Source organism: Juglans microcarpa x Juglans regia, chromosome 6S (assembly GCF_004785595.1).
Source record: "Juglans microcarpa x Juglans regia isolate MS1-56 chromosome 6S, Jm3101_v1.0, whole genome shotgun sequence".
Classification (NCBI taxonomy): Eukaryota; Viridiplantae; Streptophyta; class Magnoliopsida; order Fagales; family Juglandaceae; genus Juglans; species Juglans microcarpa x Juglans regia.
In genome coordinates, this window is record NC_054605.1 from 19,760,534 (window position 1) to 19,779,718 (window position 19,185).

The 19,185-nt window shown below is 32.1% G+C and overlaps 1 protein-coding gene and 2 long non-coding RNA genes across 3 annotated transcripts; 1 reads left to right on the top strand and 2 right to left on the bottom strand.

The window, feature by feature from the left end:
- The first annotated feature begins 1,832 nt into the window (after positions 1 to 1,832).
- Positions 1,833 to 13,694, top strand: LOC121236757 (probable leucine-rich repeat receptor-like serine/threonine-protein kinase At3g14840). Its single transcript, XM_041133200.1, is given in 26 exon segments — positions 1,833 to 2,119; positions 2,265 to 2,433; positions 5,690 to 5,761; positions 5,855 to 5,926; positions 6,033 to 6,104; positions 6,207 to 6,278; positions 6,467 to 6,538; positions 6,672 to 6,743; positions 6,846 to 6,880; positions 6,883 to 6,913; positions 7,149 to 7,223; positions 7,684 to 7,767; positions 7,955 to 8,026; positions 8,815 to 8,880; positions 9,538 to 9,615; positions 9,714 to 9,752; positions 9,923 to 9,966; positions 10,345 to 10,727; positions 10,871 to 11,066; positions 11,505 to 11,639; positions 11,807 to 11,925; positions 12,055 to 12,265; positions 12,416 to 12,653; positions 12,804 to 12,922; positions 12,925 to 12,953; positions 13,263 to 13,694. Coding segments are annotated over 26 exon segments (3,051 nt in total). The 5' UTR covers positions 1,833 to 2,025; the 3' UTR covers positions 13,665 to 13,694.
- Positions 13,695 to 16,793: 3,099 nt separating this feature from the next.
- Positions 16,794 to 17,464, bottom strand: LOC121236769. Its single transcript, XR_005934803.1, has 3 exons — positions 17,286 to 17,464; positions 16,950 to 17,201; positions 16,794 to 16,858 (listed from the first exon to the last, which is right to left on the bottom strand). It is a non-coding gene; the product is annotated as an uncharacterized LOC121236769 (long non-coding RNA).
- A 360-nt stretch (positions 17,465 to 17,824) lies between these two features.
- On the bottom strand, positions 17,825 to 18,856 carry LOC121236768. The gene is made up of 3 exons (XR_005934802.1): positions 18,790 to 18,856; positions 18,008 to 18,076; positions 17,825 to 17,893 (listed from the first exon to the last, which is right to left on the bottom strand). It is a non-coding gene; the product is annotated as an uncharacterized LOC121236768 (long non-coding RNA).
- Between the last annotated feature and the right edge of the window lie 329 nt (positions 18,857 to 19,185).

The window sequence follows — 19,185 nt, forward strand, 5'->3', positions numbered from 1 at the left end:
TTTTCGAATAATTTTGTTTTTTTGTTTTTTTTTATAGTACGAATTACGTACGTACAGGCAAAGACCTGCACTCAAACGGGAAAAGTCTTACGTTATCCATTTGCGGCAGCGCCCACAGCAATTGAAGAATGCGCGCATTCACACACGTACCTTGGTTGATTGAATATTTGCAAGACTAGTTTTTTTTTTTTTTTAAATGGAAGGCAGGCTTCCTTATTATAAATCGTCCTTATTTATGTTTGAGAAAAAAAAAATGGTGGTAACATCCAAACATGCTTCACTAAACAGGACCAAAACTATGAACAAAGAGATAAATCAAATAAAGCAAACGACACAGCCTACTTTCTAATATTATTTCCTACATTTCGTGATTAAGATAAACCTCCCTTGTCCAATCTTATGATCCCTTGCAAGACTAGTAGTCGGCTACCATTAATGCAGCTTCGTACAAAAAGTAATCAGGCAAGCTAGAACTTGAAGATCGTGAATGTGCATGGCCCACATGATTAAATCAAAGGGGAGGCATCAGTATATCATGCATGCATATGGCCCCCAGAAGACTTTTCTAACCTAGTCTCGACCTGTGGATGGTGGCTAGGAGCATTCATTTGACATTATGGGACGCGGACTCCATTTGCCCATAACAATTAAATGTCATTGACTGCTTAATTTCCTCGAACCAGCTTCTGATCCCTCGATGTCGTATCTTTTTTTCTCTCAGGGACCCAGGGTAAAATATGTTTGGGAGTTCTTTTATATGCACTTGGGGCAGATTTTTATTGACGGCTGTGGACAACATCGGGTTGAGAACCTGTGGTCCTTCATGCAGGCACGCAGGCCGGTGCTATGTATATATACAAAGTTGAGAACTGGTACGGATACAGCCAGAGTTCAGTAATTTTTTTTTAAAAGAAATAGCTATTGAGATAGTAATATTTAAAATATAAAATAAATAATAAAATTTATCTCTTTTTATTAATTAAAATTTTAAAGTAAGTGAAAATTTTGTATAATATCATATCAAGGTCGTGATCGAATCTTGACAGCTTTATATTTCACTATTATAAAATGATTTATACATATTTCAAATAAATAAGTTCTGAAAAAATCTTTATAAAAAAGTTAGATTCCATCTTAAAAAAATATAAAAAAAAAATTAATTATTTTTTAATAAGATATATTTTTTTACAAAGAACTTAATCGAGAGTTATTTATTTGGAACTTTTATTTAGTATTATTCATTAATTAAATATTCAACTTGTCAGACTCACTTACTGAATGAGAATCTGGTCTATATGTGAAGATAAGTGTTAAGATATATAATAAATAATGAAATTCACATTTTTTGATCAGTTTAACCTTTTTTATTTTACAACTATATGGATCGATAAACAATGTTGATGATTAGTCGCGATTTTTCAATTTTAAGCAAGAATAATTCTACTTAACATCCTACATAACATATATCTTTTAATTTTTTTATAATAAATATGTAGTATATGAATGATGAATAAAATAATTTAATTAATTTAATAAAAATAAAATAAAAATAAAATATATATAATATGAAAAGTGAGATGCTGACTAGCATAACTCGGTAGGTAATAGACAATATATCAAAGGTACCACTTGCATCCCTTTTTTATTTCATAATCTCTCTCTCATTTGCTCGTGTACCACTTGCGTCCCTTTTTTATTTCATAATCTCTCTCATTTGCTCGTGTACCACTTGCGTCCCTTTTTTATTTCATAATCTCTCTCTCTCTCTCGCTCATTTGCTCGTGTATACCACTTGCGTCCCTTTTTTATTTCATAATCTCTCTCTCTCTCTCGCTCATTTGCTCGTGTATACCACTTGCGTCCCCTTTTTATTTCACAATCGCTCTCGCTCATTCGTTCTCTCTTCCTGTCTTTCTCCAATCAGAGGTCCTTCCTTTCATTTGCCGATCTTCAGTACTACGTACTTTCACTTGCTAATTGGGTATGTTGTGAAGTCGTCCATGGTATTTTCATTGGAAAATAAATATGTTTCTTTTTCGACTTCTTCTTGCTTCAACCATCATGACCGTTTGCTTTGCAACGTTCGCTTCCGGAGCCCTTAAACTGCCCGATGATGAAGGTATACACACACACATATATCAAAGCCTTTTTTATTTTTATCGATTAACATATGTATATATATATATATATATAGTCCGTTAATCCAGGAGTGAATTTGATTAGTTGGGTTTGCTTAATATATAATTGTGGAGTTTAATTTACAGTGCAAGCTTTGGCTGTCATATTCAATACGTTGGGGAAGAAGGACTGGGGCTTCTCTAACCCATGTAATAGTACTGTACCACCATCGGCCGTAAAAGAGGATACTGCTGCTGTTAACTGCAGCAACTGCGTCGTGAATGGCATTAACGAGTCATATCGCGTTGTGGGCATGTACGTTGTCATCTCTCTTTCTCTGATCACCTTAATGACGTACGAGCTGTTTCATAACTCTCAAATTAGAGATCAGTTGTTAGATGTATGAAAAATAAGTTTATAAACTTATAACACGAGTTAGCGTGATATGTTTAATTTATTTTACAATTTAAAAATATTTTATAATTTAAAGTATTCAAACAGCTGCACGCTTACATTAGAGAAAGGATCAAACACATAATACTTTTTGTAATATTTTGTATAATTATATTTTAAAATAAAGAATATTTTGTAAAATATCTCATAAAAATATTCTTATTAAATATAATTGTGAAATATACGATAGCTTGCCCAAACATGCAGTGAGCTGACACCGACACCGAATTACAGAAATGGTCCCGAGTGATAGAGCATTGGTGATGATCTAGTCATTACCAAGTCTAAAATTTAATTAGAATTTTAACTTTTAGTTATAATATTAATTTTTGACTAAGTAAGTCCACATTAGACTAGCTATTATAAAGTTAAAATAATAATATAATATTTTTTATTTTTTTATTTTTTATTTGTAAATATAATCTATATATTTCTTAGATCTTCATATTTTATAAAAATAATGTGTTTACTCTATCAATCAGTAGAAATAATATATATACCATGCATGTTTTACTATTTAAAAAGAGAAGTGATAAAACAATTAAATATTACTTTTCATTGTGAATAATAACTAGTCATATTTAGAGAGAACTTAAAATTTACTATTTATCAAGTTTTAAGCATTAGATTATTGGCTAGTTTAATGTAAAAACTTTTTCTCACATTTAACTAAAATTTAAAATTATATTAACATTTAGTTAGTTCAATACTAATGCATACCACTACTTTTTTTTATCGATATCTTTTGATTTTTTCATTAATTTTGTTTATATGAGCTGTACAAGAATTGACTACTTGTTCATTCTCCCGTTCACACACGTACACCTCTCAGATCTCAGAGTCTGATTTGGGTACTGATGACTACCGCTTCTTTTCCGGTTTTTCCAAGTCAATCTCCTCTTTTCCAAGTCTTTTGTATTTTGTTGTCGACTTACAATTTTTTAAAGGTAGTAATGGGGTAACAATCTATTCACAACAATTTTAAATGTAATAATATTTGTTATTATATTTAAATACTTCAAATCAAAAATCATAATCCAAATTATATTTAAATAATATTATTTTATTATATAGTTGTATATAAATTGTTATTTATAAGTAACTTTATCATTTTCTTTTTTTAAAAGATAAACATGACTACGCATTTAATTTTAGATGATGCTAATGGACCGATGTCCAAACCGATGCTCATTCGATAAATTGCAATTTCATTTTTTTTTCCTTTTCTTTCAAATAATTTTCTAATATTTTTATTTAGTTTTTTTAAAAAATAGATAAATTCAATAATATTCACTTTCTTAAACATTACAAAAAAAATTAAAAAAAAAAAGAATAGGTCAAAACCATCGGTCCTTCGACGGTTCAATAAGCATTAACCCTTTAATTTTCTTACAAAATAGTAATTGAAAAATATTATTTTTTGAGTCATTTTATTCTCATATCCACACCATTTATGTTAGTAAAATTTGATTCGTAAAATTTGAATTTTAAAATTTTTCTTTAAAATTAAATCAAGCCATGTAAACATTTTAATAGGTGTGTTATTACACCAGCTTATAAAAATAATTAAGAACTTTATTTTTAATGGTTAACTTCATTGCTATGATGCCTTTTCACTTAATAAGCTTCTTTTTGCATAAGAAATATATCTTTCTTGGTTTTCATCTTCTTTTGTTTTTTTTTTTTTTTACAAGGGGGTAGGAGTTTCAAACCAGATTTTCATTTGGAGAATCGCGTCATATGCTATTAGGCAATCAAATTTTCATCTTCTTTAATTTAGTTTTTTATATAAGGGGTGGAGAGTTTTGAATCCAGATTTTTTGTTTAAACAACCGCATCATATGCTATCAGGTCATCAAATTTTCATCTTCTTTTGATCTTACTTCATTGGCTTATTATATATGCTATCTAATTGGATTTTACATTACCGCAAACCCCGCAACATTATATCAGGGAAGTTTTAAAATTTAAAGCATTAATTGTATCACAACTCCAATTGGTTTATATGGGCTCAAAATCAAGCCCATACTTTAAATTGAAGAAAAGGTTTTTCTTTTTTGGATAAATTTAAAAATTGGTTAAACAATATATTATAAAATAGTTTGTTTATATAGAGATGTGTGACGTTGTTCATTATAGATTTTGTCATAATCAATTATACTTTTTGATATAATATATTTTAAATAATTATCTATGCAAATAGTGAAATCATTCCACGCATGTCACAGAAAGTATAATTGCATTTAATAAAATTAAAGATGAAGAATAGTATTACTATTTTAATATGGCTATTGTCTTAAAAAAGAGTAGTGATAGAAAAATATTTTACAACTTTGTTTTAAATTGATGTCATTTTTATTAAATAATGATACTTAGGTTTATTTTATTAAAATGTCCTCTATTTAAGATAAATTTATGAAACATTTCTTGTAAAAAATGGTTCTGTTTTTATCATTTTCTCGTGATAAAAACATAATTATTTAACAAATTTGTTTTAAATTGATGATAAAGGTTTTTCTTTTTTAGATAAATTAAAAAATTGGTTAAACTATATATTATAAAATAGTTTCTTTATCCGGATATGTATCATGTTCATGTTCATTATAGATTTTGAGCTTTTGATATGATATATTTAAAATAATTATTTATTCAAGTGGTGAAATCATTCCATGCTGCATGCATGCCACGTAAAGTACTATACTTGTATTTAATAAAATTAAAGATGAAAAATAGTATTACGTACTCTTTTAATATGGCTATAGTACTCTTAAAAAAAGTGTAGCGATAGAAAAATATTTTACAACTTTGTTTTAAATTGATGACATTTTTATAAAACAATATTGATACTTAATTAAGTTTGTTTTAATATTAAAATGCCCTCTATTTAAGATAAAGTTGTGAAACATGAGTACTTGTAAAAAATGGTTCTGTTTTTAATATCATTTTCTCGTGATAGAAACATAATTATTTAACAATTTTGTTCTAAATTAATGATGGTGCGCATTTTTATAAATAATGATATATGCTCCTTATACAGTTACAATTATGTTTTATAAAAACATTTTTGTCCTTATCATTCTCCTTTAAAAAAAAGTACCGTTCTCTACTGGAATTTCAGATTTCTCAAAAGACAGAAGCTATCAGGCATTCTTCCTCCAGATTTGGTGAAGTTACCTTGCCTACAAGACTTGTAAGTTTATTGTACGTGTATTGTTTTCTTTCATCAACTAACTTTTACCTATAGAACTCATTTCTTCGTCTCCCCGATCTCTCGTATCTGCAGTGACCTCGCTGGCAACTACCTTAACGGTTCAATCCCTTCGGCATGGGGCTCCATGCAGCAGCTGGTCAACCTGTACTCTCACTCCCTTTGATGTTCATGTGTCTATTTAGGTTAACGTTGTTCTTATGTGTGCGCGTAGCTGTACTTTATATATTTAAGATATGGGGTCTTATCGCAGTTCCCTTTATGGAAACCGGGTAACGGGTTCTATCCCCAGAGCTCTTGCAAACATCACAACTCTCAAAAGCTTGTGAGTTTCGATTACACCCACGTACCTCATTTCTATATTTGAAGAGTTTTTTTATCACAGGATTAATATTGTTATCGAGGAATTCGGTTTTCTTCTTCGTAGGACGGTTTCGTTCAATCAGCTTTATGGAAATCTTCCTCCAGAGCTTGGGAGTATGTCCTCCATAGAAACACTGTAAGATGAGTTTTATATTCTCAATTGCGAGTTCCATCTGATCTCTTATTTTCGGCAAGATTGAATTACTTGGATTAGATTTTCTGTAGAAACAAATGTGGAATCCTGATGCTGATAATTAAGCGGCCATTGGATGGATTATTACTTTTACTTGCATATTTATATTTATCTGTTGTTTTGGATCGTAGTTCACTCAGCTCGAATAATTTTACTGGGGAGCTACCTCCTTCATTTGCAAGCTTGACCTCATTGACAGATTTGTAAGCTTCTAATTATTTCTTTATAGATATATATATATATATATATATATATTTTTTTTTTTTAATTTCCACGTGCTGAAATTTCAAGTTACTAATTTTTGCCTTTTTTTCCAATGATCAAACGATAATGCAGTCGGATCAGCGACAATCAATTTTCTGGACAGATTCCCAGTTATATTCAAAACTGGAAAAACCTCACTAAACTGTGAGACCTTATATATTCCTTTTTTGAAAAGATTTTGTTGTTATTATATTACGAAAATCGTGTATTATCATGACTCATAAAATCCAAATATGGCAACAACAGATTTATTCAGGCAAGTGGTTTGAAGGGGCCGATTCCTCCCTTGATCTTTTGGGAAAGTTAACTGACTTGTAAGTATATATGAATCCCTATTAATCGCACAGCTCTATATAATATATATAATCATCTCCGTACATGCACTTAAAAAAAAATTATTTACGATGAAAATAATTATTTACAAAGAAAATTAACTCATTTTAATAACAAATTATCATTTTTCATCGCAAACCTGTAAATTTTTCTTGCAGTGATATATGATTTGAACGAAGTTATATATACTGTTCTTTGTTGAATTTTGACATGCAGGAGAATCAGTGACTTGAATGGATCTGACGTAACTTTTCCAATACCAATCATTAACGTATCACAATGGGAAATACTGTGAGTTAAATATATATATATATACACATATATTATATGTTTTGACTGATAACATATTAATTTTTTAAAGTAATTAGAGCATTAATATTGAATTATGCATCTGCATATCTATCTACATATTTGTATAATATGAGTTTAAATTGGGCTTTATTGAATTAAGCATATTAAAAAATTTGCATAGCTATAAATAATATTTTTACAAATTTAAAGATGCATTGTTCACTTTGCAAATCTTTTAATTGCAAAATATAAAAAAGGTTATAGGAAAAAATAATAATAATTATATTTGGCTCAAAAATGCATAATCAAATGCGAAAATTTTTTTTGATATGCAAAATCAATTTTCAAAAGATGTGATTTTACATATGTATATAGAGAAACCAATGCTAGCTAGTGCTCTAACAATTCTTATATATGGCTACTCAAGTTTTACATACATAATTATTTACTTTTTTGCAAGGATATTGAGGAATTGCAATCTTACTGGACCGCTACCCGATCAAATATTATTACCTGCCGACGGGAAAACGGAATTTAAAACCTTGTTAGTATAGTACTTCTTGATATATATTTAATTAGAAACCAGCTTCGTGATCAAATTAATACCTTGATTGAAAGATAATTTAATTGTACGGCCGCTGGAAAGGACCGGAGTTGTTTGCAAAATCTTTTAGGGTTAATTCTATATATTTATTTTCTAATTCACTTAGTTATAAATTCTCCTCATGCAGAGATCTCAGCTTCAACAGTCTAAGTGGAGTAATTCCAGAGAGCTTTTTACATCTAAATACTGTAGACCACATGTAAGCAATATTGTACGTAGAATGGATTTCATTCAAAAGCGCCTGACATCGCCTAAGTAGTGACATGGGGATGTAAAAGGTTTAGAAAGTTTTCCAATTGAACAATAAGAAAGTTAATTTAGAAATATTTGAGAATTGTGAGAATTTGTTTGAGAATAGGTTTTGAGAAATGAAAGAGAAAAATTTAAATTATTTTTTTAAAAATAAATATTGTATAGACGTTTGTGGAAGTGGATAAATAAAGTTAAAAATATATTTTATTTAAAAAAATATACTTTTTTAATATTAGTTTATTTTAAAATTTGTATTGATTTTTGTATTTGAGTAATGAATTAGGTAATGATTAGATAAAAATCTTAAAATTTAAAATGGATTTTTTATTTATTTTTTATTTTTTATGTTTGAATAATGTTTATAAAAATGTTATAGAAAATTTTGTGGCTTGGAAACATGGTCTAAATCCACTCTACTTTCTGATGCCATTTTATGTAATTGATCAACGTATTGATCACTCTTTATAATATGTTATCATCAAAATGCGTGCCCTGTACTACATATTAATGATATTTTTAGCGTTTTTAACGTGCACGATAATAGATTTACATCGTGAGGTACAGCATTGACTTAGCTCATCACATTATATATAAGTACTGATTTAGCCATTTCAATGATGATCTGTTCAGAGATTTTCTTCAACAGGGACAAGTTTACCCAATGAACGCTGTAATAATGCACAAAACTACATACGTAATGATCGATGCTGACTGGTTAATACTGATTCTGTACAGATACTTAACCCACAACTTGTTAACTGGACGAATACCTGCTTGGATACTGGAATCAAGAAAAAATATGTAAGCTAATTCTCTTCCAAATTCCATATCTATATATATTTGAGCTTAATTTCTTGGAATATTGCGTACATGTTAGGCTAGCATTTCTTGGAAAGCGATGTAAGCTAATTCTCTGCCAAATTGATCCATATCTATATGTGAGCTTAATTTCTTGGAATATTGCTTAATTACGTGTTAGGCTAGCATTTAAGACTATAAAATTAAGAAGTTATCATTTAAGACTATATTTTAAAACTTGATTTTCTAAGCTCATGAAAGAAGAGTTCTTAGATCTACCATTTGAAAATTCTACATCATAAATACACTACTGATCAGTATCACATCCCAACTTAAAAAAATGGATGAAAGAAAAAGTGTTCTCACTGAAACCAAGTTCTGTACAATTTTATCAATTCTAATATCTCATTTTAAATTCGAGACTCATATATTTGTATTGCTGTATTAATATCTCACTGGTTTCGAATCGAAGGTTGTTTTGGTATTTGTTTATGTGATTAGAAGCAGACATAATTATCATTTTAGGCAGTATTTGCTAATCTTTTGGACAATATATATATAATACATTGAATATGATATCATCTTTCCAAGAATTTGATGATCTGATCATGCTACATCAGTACGGAAGATGATGAAACATGTTGCTTCTTTTGTGTGCAGCGATCTTTCATTTAACAATTTTACAATTGACAAATCGAACTTATCATCATCAAGTTGCAGTCAAAATAAAGATAGGCAGTAAGATCGACTTTCATCTAATAATGCGTCTACATGCATGCATGGTCACATATATATACTCACTGAAATTTTATCTTGGTGTTATTTAATTTCCTCAGTATCAACTTGTTCAAGAGCTCTTCGATGGGCAGTGAAACGTAAGTATATATCAACTTCACATATCGAAAACATGTTTCGTAAATTTTTCTGTGGTAAAATTTCTTGTGATAAATTATATATGTCACAAATCCAATTTCATCGATGTTATAATATTGATGCTAACTTGTTGATGATCTGGACCTTCATTGTGCTACGTACGTACCGGTAGCATTCTTTCGTGTTCGGCGACTAGCTTACCAGATTGTCCACAAAGTAAGTTGAAATGTCATATACTTCCTCAAGATTGTTAAATTCTCGTGGCCTGTTACAATTGGGTCAGTAGTGTACCATCCTAATTTGCTTTTCCTTGTCTTGGTGGATGAAGGGATTAGGACCTTATATTTATAGCCAAAATTCGTATAATTTCTGATCAACAATACAATATTGTTCTTAGCAAAACTTCTTACAGTTAGTAAATATATAGATTTAAAAAAAAATGACGGAAAAAAGAGGCGAAAGATCATATGTTGAAATTTCGTCTGAAATTGTAGAGGTTTTTTTCTCTTACCCCCCCTTTTTTTAATGAAATTGGGAATGTTTTGTCTACCCGATGAACAGGTGTGTCTAAAATGTTGCTTTTTGTCTCAGGTGGGTCCACGGGGCTTCATATAAATTGCGGCGGTGGAAAAGTAACTGTTAATGAAGGTACTGTATATGATGCTGATACAGATAAAGGGGGACCTTCAAATTTCGCCGGCACACAAGGACAAGACTGGTCGTTTAGCAGCACTGGTCAATTCATGAGCCAAAAACAAGATTACATTTTGCAAAATTTGACCGAACTGATCTCTACGGACACGACCGATCCAAGACTGTACATGACAGCGCGCTCTTCTCCTCTCTCTCTTACTTATTATGCCTTTTGTTTGGTAAGTGGGAATTACAGAGTAAGGCTCCATTTTGCGGAGATAGTGTTCACTGATGATGAAACGTACAGCAGCTTAGGAAGACGTATATTTGATGTTTACATTCAGGTTAATTATTATTACCATATGATACTTCCATGCATCTTCTTCCTTAACCAATTTCCTGTGTTAACATATATTATTGTTAGCATGAAACAGTTGTTAATGCATGAATATGTAATAAATGGATTCGAACATTATATATACTGTAGGGAGAGCGAGTGCTGAAGGATTTCGATATTGTAAAAGCGGCAGGTGGGGTTCGTAAGCCAAATATACAAAGTTTTAATGCTGTCGTGACTAATAGTACCCTGGAGATTCGTTTCTACTGGGCTGGGAAGGGGACAACTGATATCCCGTCCCCAGGAGATTATGGTCCTCTTATTTCTGCCATTTCTGTGGATACCAGTAGGTTTTCTTGCTGTTGAATATTGAGCTGATCTTGCATTCCCTTCTAATGGCCTCGTTTGCTCACATATCTAAGCTTTTGATTTTACTTTTGTTTCTGTACTGGATAATTTAAGGCAGCATGATGATGCTTTATAAAGCATCTAATTTCTTTACGGAAAACATTGATCATGGGTGCATGCCAAGCTCATTAAATTCCATCAATTCGTTTTTTTTATGGTGTTCATTTCAATGTTTTCCTCTTTTTGAAAAAAAATTCCTGCAAACTATTAAAATTCCAAATTAAGTAGTGATGAAAATTATTGTATTGATTTTTAACTTTTGAAACTGTCGGTCGACACATATTTCTTAGTGGGATGGTTGATGATTTCTCCTATCAAATATTGCCTTGACGTTCATTTTAAACACTACTCCTAAATATATATATTTTCAATGCAGACCCTTCAGGCGGTATATCTGTAGGAGCAGTGGTTGGAATTATCGTTGCCGGAGCTTTTGTCATAATATTATTTGTTGTGGCTATCCTCTGGTGGAAAGGCTGTCTAGGACAGAGATCAAGTGCTACTGATCATGGTAGTTTCAAGGAAATTAATATTGTTATTATCAATCAGTACTTTTCCTTCCCTACAATCAATAGAAGTTTCATTAAAATATTTTCGTCTGTATTATGAGGAATGTTAAGAATTCTTCAAATTTCCCAAACATAGTTGCCTATCTAACTTGGCATGCACCTTTCACAGATTTAAGAGACCTAGACCTGAAAACTGGAACATTCACCTTAAGGCAAATCAAAACAGCCACAAACAACTTTGATGAGGCGAATAAAATTGGGGAAGGTGGTTTTGGTTCTGTTTATAAGGTATGGCAAAGAAAATAATTTCTTTTGATTGATGCGAGTTGAACTCTATCTTCTTAACCATAGCTCTTTCTTTTTGAAGTGTCATTGTTTAAGCATGAAAAGAAGTTTATGTTTTCTGTATGCACGTAGGGCCTTCTGTCTGATGGCACCATGATGGCAGTCAAACAGCTTTCTTCCAAATCAAAGCAAGGAAATCGTGAGTTTTTGAATGAGATCGGCATGATTTCTGCTTTGCAACACCCTCATCTTGTAAAGCTCTATGGATGCTGTGTTGAAGGAAATCAATTGTTGCTGGTATACGAGTACATGGAAAATAATAGCCTTGCTCGTGCTTTGTTTGGTAAAATTTTATCTTCATGCACGTAATTGCTTTGTTTACTTGTATGCGTATTTATAACATGCAATCAATGATAACGTACATGCATGTATCATGTATGCATAATGGTAATAATCCTAATTAAATGCTTTCTTTTGACTTGATTGATTGAAGGGCCAGAAGAATATCAGTTGCAATTGGATTGGCCAACAAGACATAGGATTTGTGTTGGTATAGCAAGAGGTTTGGCATATCTCCATGAGGAATCAAGGTTGAAGATTGTCCATAGAGACATCAAGTCTACTAATGTCTTGCTTGATAAAAATCTCAACCCTAAGATATCCGACTTTGGTATGGCCAAGCTTGATGAAGAGGATAATACCCACATCAGCACCCGAATTGCTGGAACTTAGTGAGTTGTATTTTATAATGAACCTAAGATCTTTGTTTTAAAGGAAAAAAAAAAAAAAAACAATTAGAGATGATTGCCTTTGATTATATAGCAATGTTACAAATTCGTGATACTGAGAATGCCACATGTTGATGATATGTGATTTTGCAGTGGTTATATGGCACCTGAGTATGCGTTGCATGGTTATTTAACTGACAAAGCAGATGTTTACAGTTTTGGAATTGTTGCCTTGGAAATTGTCAGTGGGAAGACCAACACGAGTCACCGGCCTAAGGGGAATCTCTACTTCTTCTTGATTGGGTGATTTGAATCACTTTTTTCTGTCTTGCATTTCTTGACTCGCTTGTTTAATTTTATTTTCTTGTGTTTGCTAATATTAAAAATGTGGACTAGCTAGGAAAATATTTCACGAAAAATATAAAATATCCAATTGCCACACTTGCAGAGCAAGAATGAAGAATCAACTCCGACTTCTATTATCTGTTTCCACTTTTTTTTCTAAGAGTCTACAAAATGGCTTATTTTGACTTGTTACTGATTTCTCAAGTCAAAATTAGGAGCCATTTTTCCTCTATAATTGGCAGCTTATTGTTTGATCTGTTTATGCAGGCACTTGTTTTGAAAGAAAAGGGAAATTTGTTGGACTTGGCCGATCCAAGATTAGGCTCAAACTACAACAAGGAAGAGGTTATGCGCATGATTAATGTGGCTCTCCTATGCGCTAATGTTTCTGCATCAGTTAGGCCTACCATGTCCTCAGTGGTGAGCATGCTTGAGGGCAGTGCTGTTATTCCTGAGTTGGGTCCAAATTTAAGTACTGTAGATGATGAAATGAAAGTGAAGGCACTGTGGGATCATTTTCAAGACAAGAAAGAATCGAGTAGGCCCGGAAATAGCCAGACCCAAAGTACCGTATTAACGGATGACCAATTCACCGGTACTTCATCTACATCTGCCGTTGATCTATATCCAATCAATATGGATTCTAGTTATTTGGAGAGAAGAGTTTAGATAAATGAGCAATACGACTCTTCATTCTTAGAGTGTCAGTACTCTTTAATCGCACTGATTGTTGCGACATATTTTAAGTACTTGTTGCATATATAGGTAAATTAAGTACTTAAATAAAAAAATCCCATAAAGTACGAAAGATTATCTAGTACTGTACTTGAATGAAAAGTCACATTATTCTAGAAGTTTTCTTGGATTCCTATACTTTGTGGAAAAAAAGGAACGATTGTAGCCAGCTAGCTAGAAGTTTCTGTGGCATAATAAATGTGAGTTGCTAGCATAGGCATCTGAAAAACCATAAACTTTTATATGTGATATTGATTTGGGATTATATTTGAATTGGGACATAATCTTTATGTTTTACAATTTACATTTCCTGATTTTCATGTTTATTGATATATATCGCTTTCTGATTAGATTTTGTATATCCTTTTGGTCCATAAAATCAAAAGATTTATAGCCGTAACTTGGCAATTTCCCCTTTTGATTTTTCCAGATTATAAGGTAAAACAATATTTATGAATTTGAAAAATACATAAATTCTCCTTAAACTATATATGTATCATTTCATTTCTAAATCACTCCTGAAACTATAAAAAAATTATATAATTAAGAAAAACTCTACTCGTGGAATGTAGTGTGGCAGCCAGCCTTCACATGCAATCAAATCCTAATTACATGGACCTGCAAGTACTGATCATTACTACTGTTTACCCCTAATGCGCACCATATATATATATATATATATATATATATATATATATATATATGTACATAGAAATATTTAGAAAAATAAATCCCAGTAGTTCCAATTAATGATCATTACCCCTAAATATATTATTATAAGTTTTACAAATTGATGTACTGTTTGATCAATTTCAGAAGTTCAAATCAAAATTAGCCGAGTCAAAGTTATATCTATGATATTGGTGATGTGGCACTGCAATCACACTCCATTCATGCATAATGTCCCAACAACAATGTCATTAGAAACGGAAAAGAGATTATTGAAGAGAAAATGGATATCTTTTGTCTTCGACTAGATTACCAAAATACACATGAACCAAAATGGGCCGACAACTATGGTTTTGGCACTCGGTAGAGGAAGCTAGGTTTCGACCTTAGAGAGAGAGAGAGAGAGAGAGAGAGAGATGAGAGACGACGGTTTGAGGGGGTGGGATGGATTTTAACCCTAGCATAAAACGACCCCACGGAAGAGGGGGGTGGTCGTTTTTATCATGGATGAGTGTTTCTAAGACAGACCCAGGTACCGGATTTTAAAGTCAAATATCTTGGCATTTACATCCTTATCATGGAGAACATTTGTTGCTTTTATATACTGTGGACAATTTTCAACGTCGATTCCTCATGGAGATAAGCTAATTCCCTGGCTATTCCCAGACATATCTTATTCCTTGTAGGCCAAATTCAAGTGTAGCTTCTGCTCCTCAGGACCTAAAATGGGAACCAAAATAAAAAGGAGAGCTTTCGGTTAAGTCTTACTGGTCTCACTCTTTAAAAAATAAAAAAGGGTGGATGCTAGTAAAGGATTTACCAAAAAGAGCACGGGTAAGACTATTGTTTTCCATGTATTCATATATAAGTAACAACTGGTTTCCTTCGATACAGCATCCAAAGTAGAGCTTTACTTTGTAGCTTCCCTTCCGCAAGCAAAGACCATAGTACTTAAGTGATAGAGGGGAAACTCGGGCTGTTTGCTAGAAGTCTGGCCCACTCACATTCAAGGAAAATGTATTCGTTGCAAGTTAGGAAGCCTCAGACCTTCTAAACCCCTGTACTACTATAAGCCAATTTTTCAGAAACAGAACTAAAGTGCGACCCTCCCTCTTTGGTTAAGTCATCTACAAATCCATTCCCCTCAAAGCTCATCTCTTGCCCTCCACAATTAATAAACAAGGAATGATCTGCGGATATAGAAGTAATCGCGTCATACAATATTTACTCATAAGCTACTGCAGTTCATGAAAGCACAATCATATATGCATCAATGCTTACAACTTGCTTTTTCCAGAACAGGGGTGGTCCTTTTGCAAACCCCAACGACTCCTAGAAGTTGAGAATTCAAATTAAGTCACGAGATGAATGACTGGAAATCAAGTTCTTGTATGATTATTAAACTATGTTAGAACAATGCAAGATGAATGAATATGTCAATCATGTGTATGTATAGATTAGCATGGAAATAAGAGAAACTAATATTAGATGTATTTTCTTCTGTCTTTGACAGGACAATCTATGATTAGTGAATTAAAGAAACTTACACGGGTGACTGTACTCCGCAACTAACATCAGGTGACCCTGAAAAATTGTTGTAAGATATATCCCTACAATACAAAGAAATATATCATCATTGTGTATAGACAGATTTACAGCCAAATAAAATGAAAATTCTCAGCTTAAAGGAGACTTACAACTTATTTGGGCTGTTCAATATCTCAATAGGGACTTCCCCATTCTCTGAGTTGTTGGTTAGAAACCTACATCCATAAAACGTATGTCATCTCGTTTCTTGCAAAGAGAGCAGTCTCAAAGAAGTATAAACATGGAGACAATATTAGAAACATTATAAAGACAACATTTGAAAGATTGACCAAAAATTTACTTTATTTGCTTTATCAGCTTACATGTAATCTAGATCCAAGTTCCCAAGTTGCTATGGAATTGGACCACTTAAACGATTGAAGCTCAGGTCTCTACAAGAAAAGAAAAATTTATATGAGAATACATTCTAGTTGATATTACAATTTTGGACAGAAAAACCTGAAAGGAAAAAAAAATGGACATGCGTTGTGTGACTTATATGCGATAGTCTCTGTTCAAAAGCAAGTGCATAAATAGCATACTGCAGGAAATTAAACAATATTTCAGCCTGGACATAGAAAAAAAACTTCATAAGTAAAAACATCTTGAGAAGTGGGGTCATTTTAAGCAACTTACAATTCTTTCAAAGTTTTCAACTCTCCAATATATCTGGGATTGGACCAGTGACTAAGCAATTTCTAAGCCACCTGAGGGCACAGCACAAGAGTAAGAGGATAAAAAATAAACCACAAAGTTGGTCACAATAGGATTAATCGTTGCAGAAAACAAAGTAAATCTATAGAACTTACAAATATTTCAAATTTTGCAAATCAGGGAATCCAATACTTGATCCTTGCAAATCAGATATCCTCCTGAAAAACATTACAGATCAGTAAAAATAATTGTACCATCTTCTACATTTCCCAATTCTAATCAGTTTCCAGTAAAGGAACATGTACTCACAGTTCAATTAAGTTTGTCAAACGGGATATGTTAGAAGGGATGGGACCCTCCATGGACGTGCCTTGCATATCACTGCAAACAGAGTTCTTAGATAATAAAAAAAGATAAAAGAAAAAATTCAAATTCATATATCAAAGAGGGAAAAGCTGACAGATAAAAGGAATGAAGTACAATACTCAGAGTCTATTAAGTTCCGTCCAATTCCCTATAAAATCAGGCATTTTCCCTGATATTCTGCTCCCATCTATCCTACTGCAGAGAGTAGCTTAAGTTTTAAGAATCTCTTAATTCTAAAAGCTATATCTCCATATAATAATGTCAAATAGCATCACTTACAAATCCACCAAGTTCTTTAAGTTGCCAAATGTTTCTGGTATTGTGCTGTTAAAATTGTTTGCAGAAAAAATGCTGCAAGATACTGAAATATTCAGTCACTCATTAACTTGAAGCAATATGGCAAAAAGTGTTGGAGCAATACGAAGTGTGGTGCCAATATTTAGCATGGATACCCAAAAGAGTTCCAACTAGTACACACTTGATACTTGATAGAGGACTTAAAGCATTATATTTGAATGATTGTTTCCAAAGGGTATAAAAAAAATAGAAATAAGTGCAAGAAGTACATAACTAGAATGACTGCAAAGATTAAACAACATTGCATACAATAAAATACAAGGGAATTAAGGGAGGATGAAGACTACATTCTTACAGTCTTTTCAAGTTGCTCAATTTTCCGAGGCTTTCCGGAAGAGGTCCACTGAGCTGATTATCTTCCAAGACCCTGTAAAAAAAAAAAAATGCAACTTCAACTGTAATCCAAGTCATTAATCTTCTTTCAGTTCGACACAAAAATTTAATTCAGTAGTACTTACAGCTGCTCAAGTGAAGTAATGTCACCAATTTCCTTTGGAATTGTAGCACTTAGCCGGTTTCCCAGAAGAGACCTGCAGAGCACCAATTACCTTTACAAACTGACCAACCCATTGACCCTTGGCCAACGCCTGCATGGAAAATAAAATATATGTTTTCGTAGATACAAAATGCAAATAATTACTCACAGATTGACAAGAGGGAGCTGAGCAAAACTCGGAGGAATTGATCCATTGATATAATTAAGAGTGAGATCACTGTTTAATGGAAGAAACTTCACTACTTAGTACTCTTCCTCAACTTCGAATCATTGGAAAAAAAAAAGGATCCCAATATTCCATGAAATTTTGTCAAAATCTAACGAAATATTAACGGACTTCATATATTCTAGAATTAAAAAGTGGTCTTCACTGATAATGCAATTTTAATGGACCTGTTTACTAATATGGTTTTCGAATTTCCCGTGGAAATGCAATTTTTCTATTGTCATGGCCCTCATCGGTAGCTTGCCTGGTCGCATCACCAATATTTACCGTATTTATAACCATCTATCTCTAGCTTTTACAATAAATAATGCTATTTGTCTTTTAAAAGTTCTAAGAAAAACCAATTCAGATCCCATGTCAAATTCCATAGTCTCTGGAATGCAATGGCCTGGCCTATCCTCGAATGCACCGAGAACCCATCATAAGTCTCCATGATCGAAGACTCTCAAATGGAAAAATAGCAAATTACTCGTGATGCAATGAGAGCTTAGTTGAACAAGAAGTGTTAGGTTTTTTCCTTTTAAAAAAATCAAAGTATAAATGACATGACTCCCATATCAAATCTATAGTACTGTACATTAAAAGAGTTTTAGAATTAAATCTATTATATCAAGTGAAATCAATTTATAAAATTTATTTTTAAGCGAAACAATTTTCCGCTAGCTCTCTAATGCAGAAAATTAAAGTTTTCATGTTTCTCTTACAGTTGTATCAGATTAGTAAGATTTCCGAATTCAGCCGGTAGGACTCCACTTAATGCAAGATCCTTCAGCTGGCTGTCACAAAAGAGAAAAAAAAAAAAAAATCATAAAAATAACTGAAATAAAAATATATCAAAGTTTTAGTACTATTTAGAACAGGAAAATATCATCATGTGGTCATACATATTTTTGCATACTTATATAAATATATATCTATATATATATAGCTCATGTATACCACAACTATTAATATATATCAATGCTGAAAAGATAGCTAGACAGATATAAAATCCATGAAAAAAGTGCTGATATCGACAAACATTTAGGTTCATGTTTATTAATTAAGGAAAATGTGGCTAGGGATAGCAAAAGGAAAGCTCATACATGCTCGTGATTCCG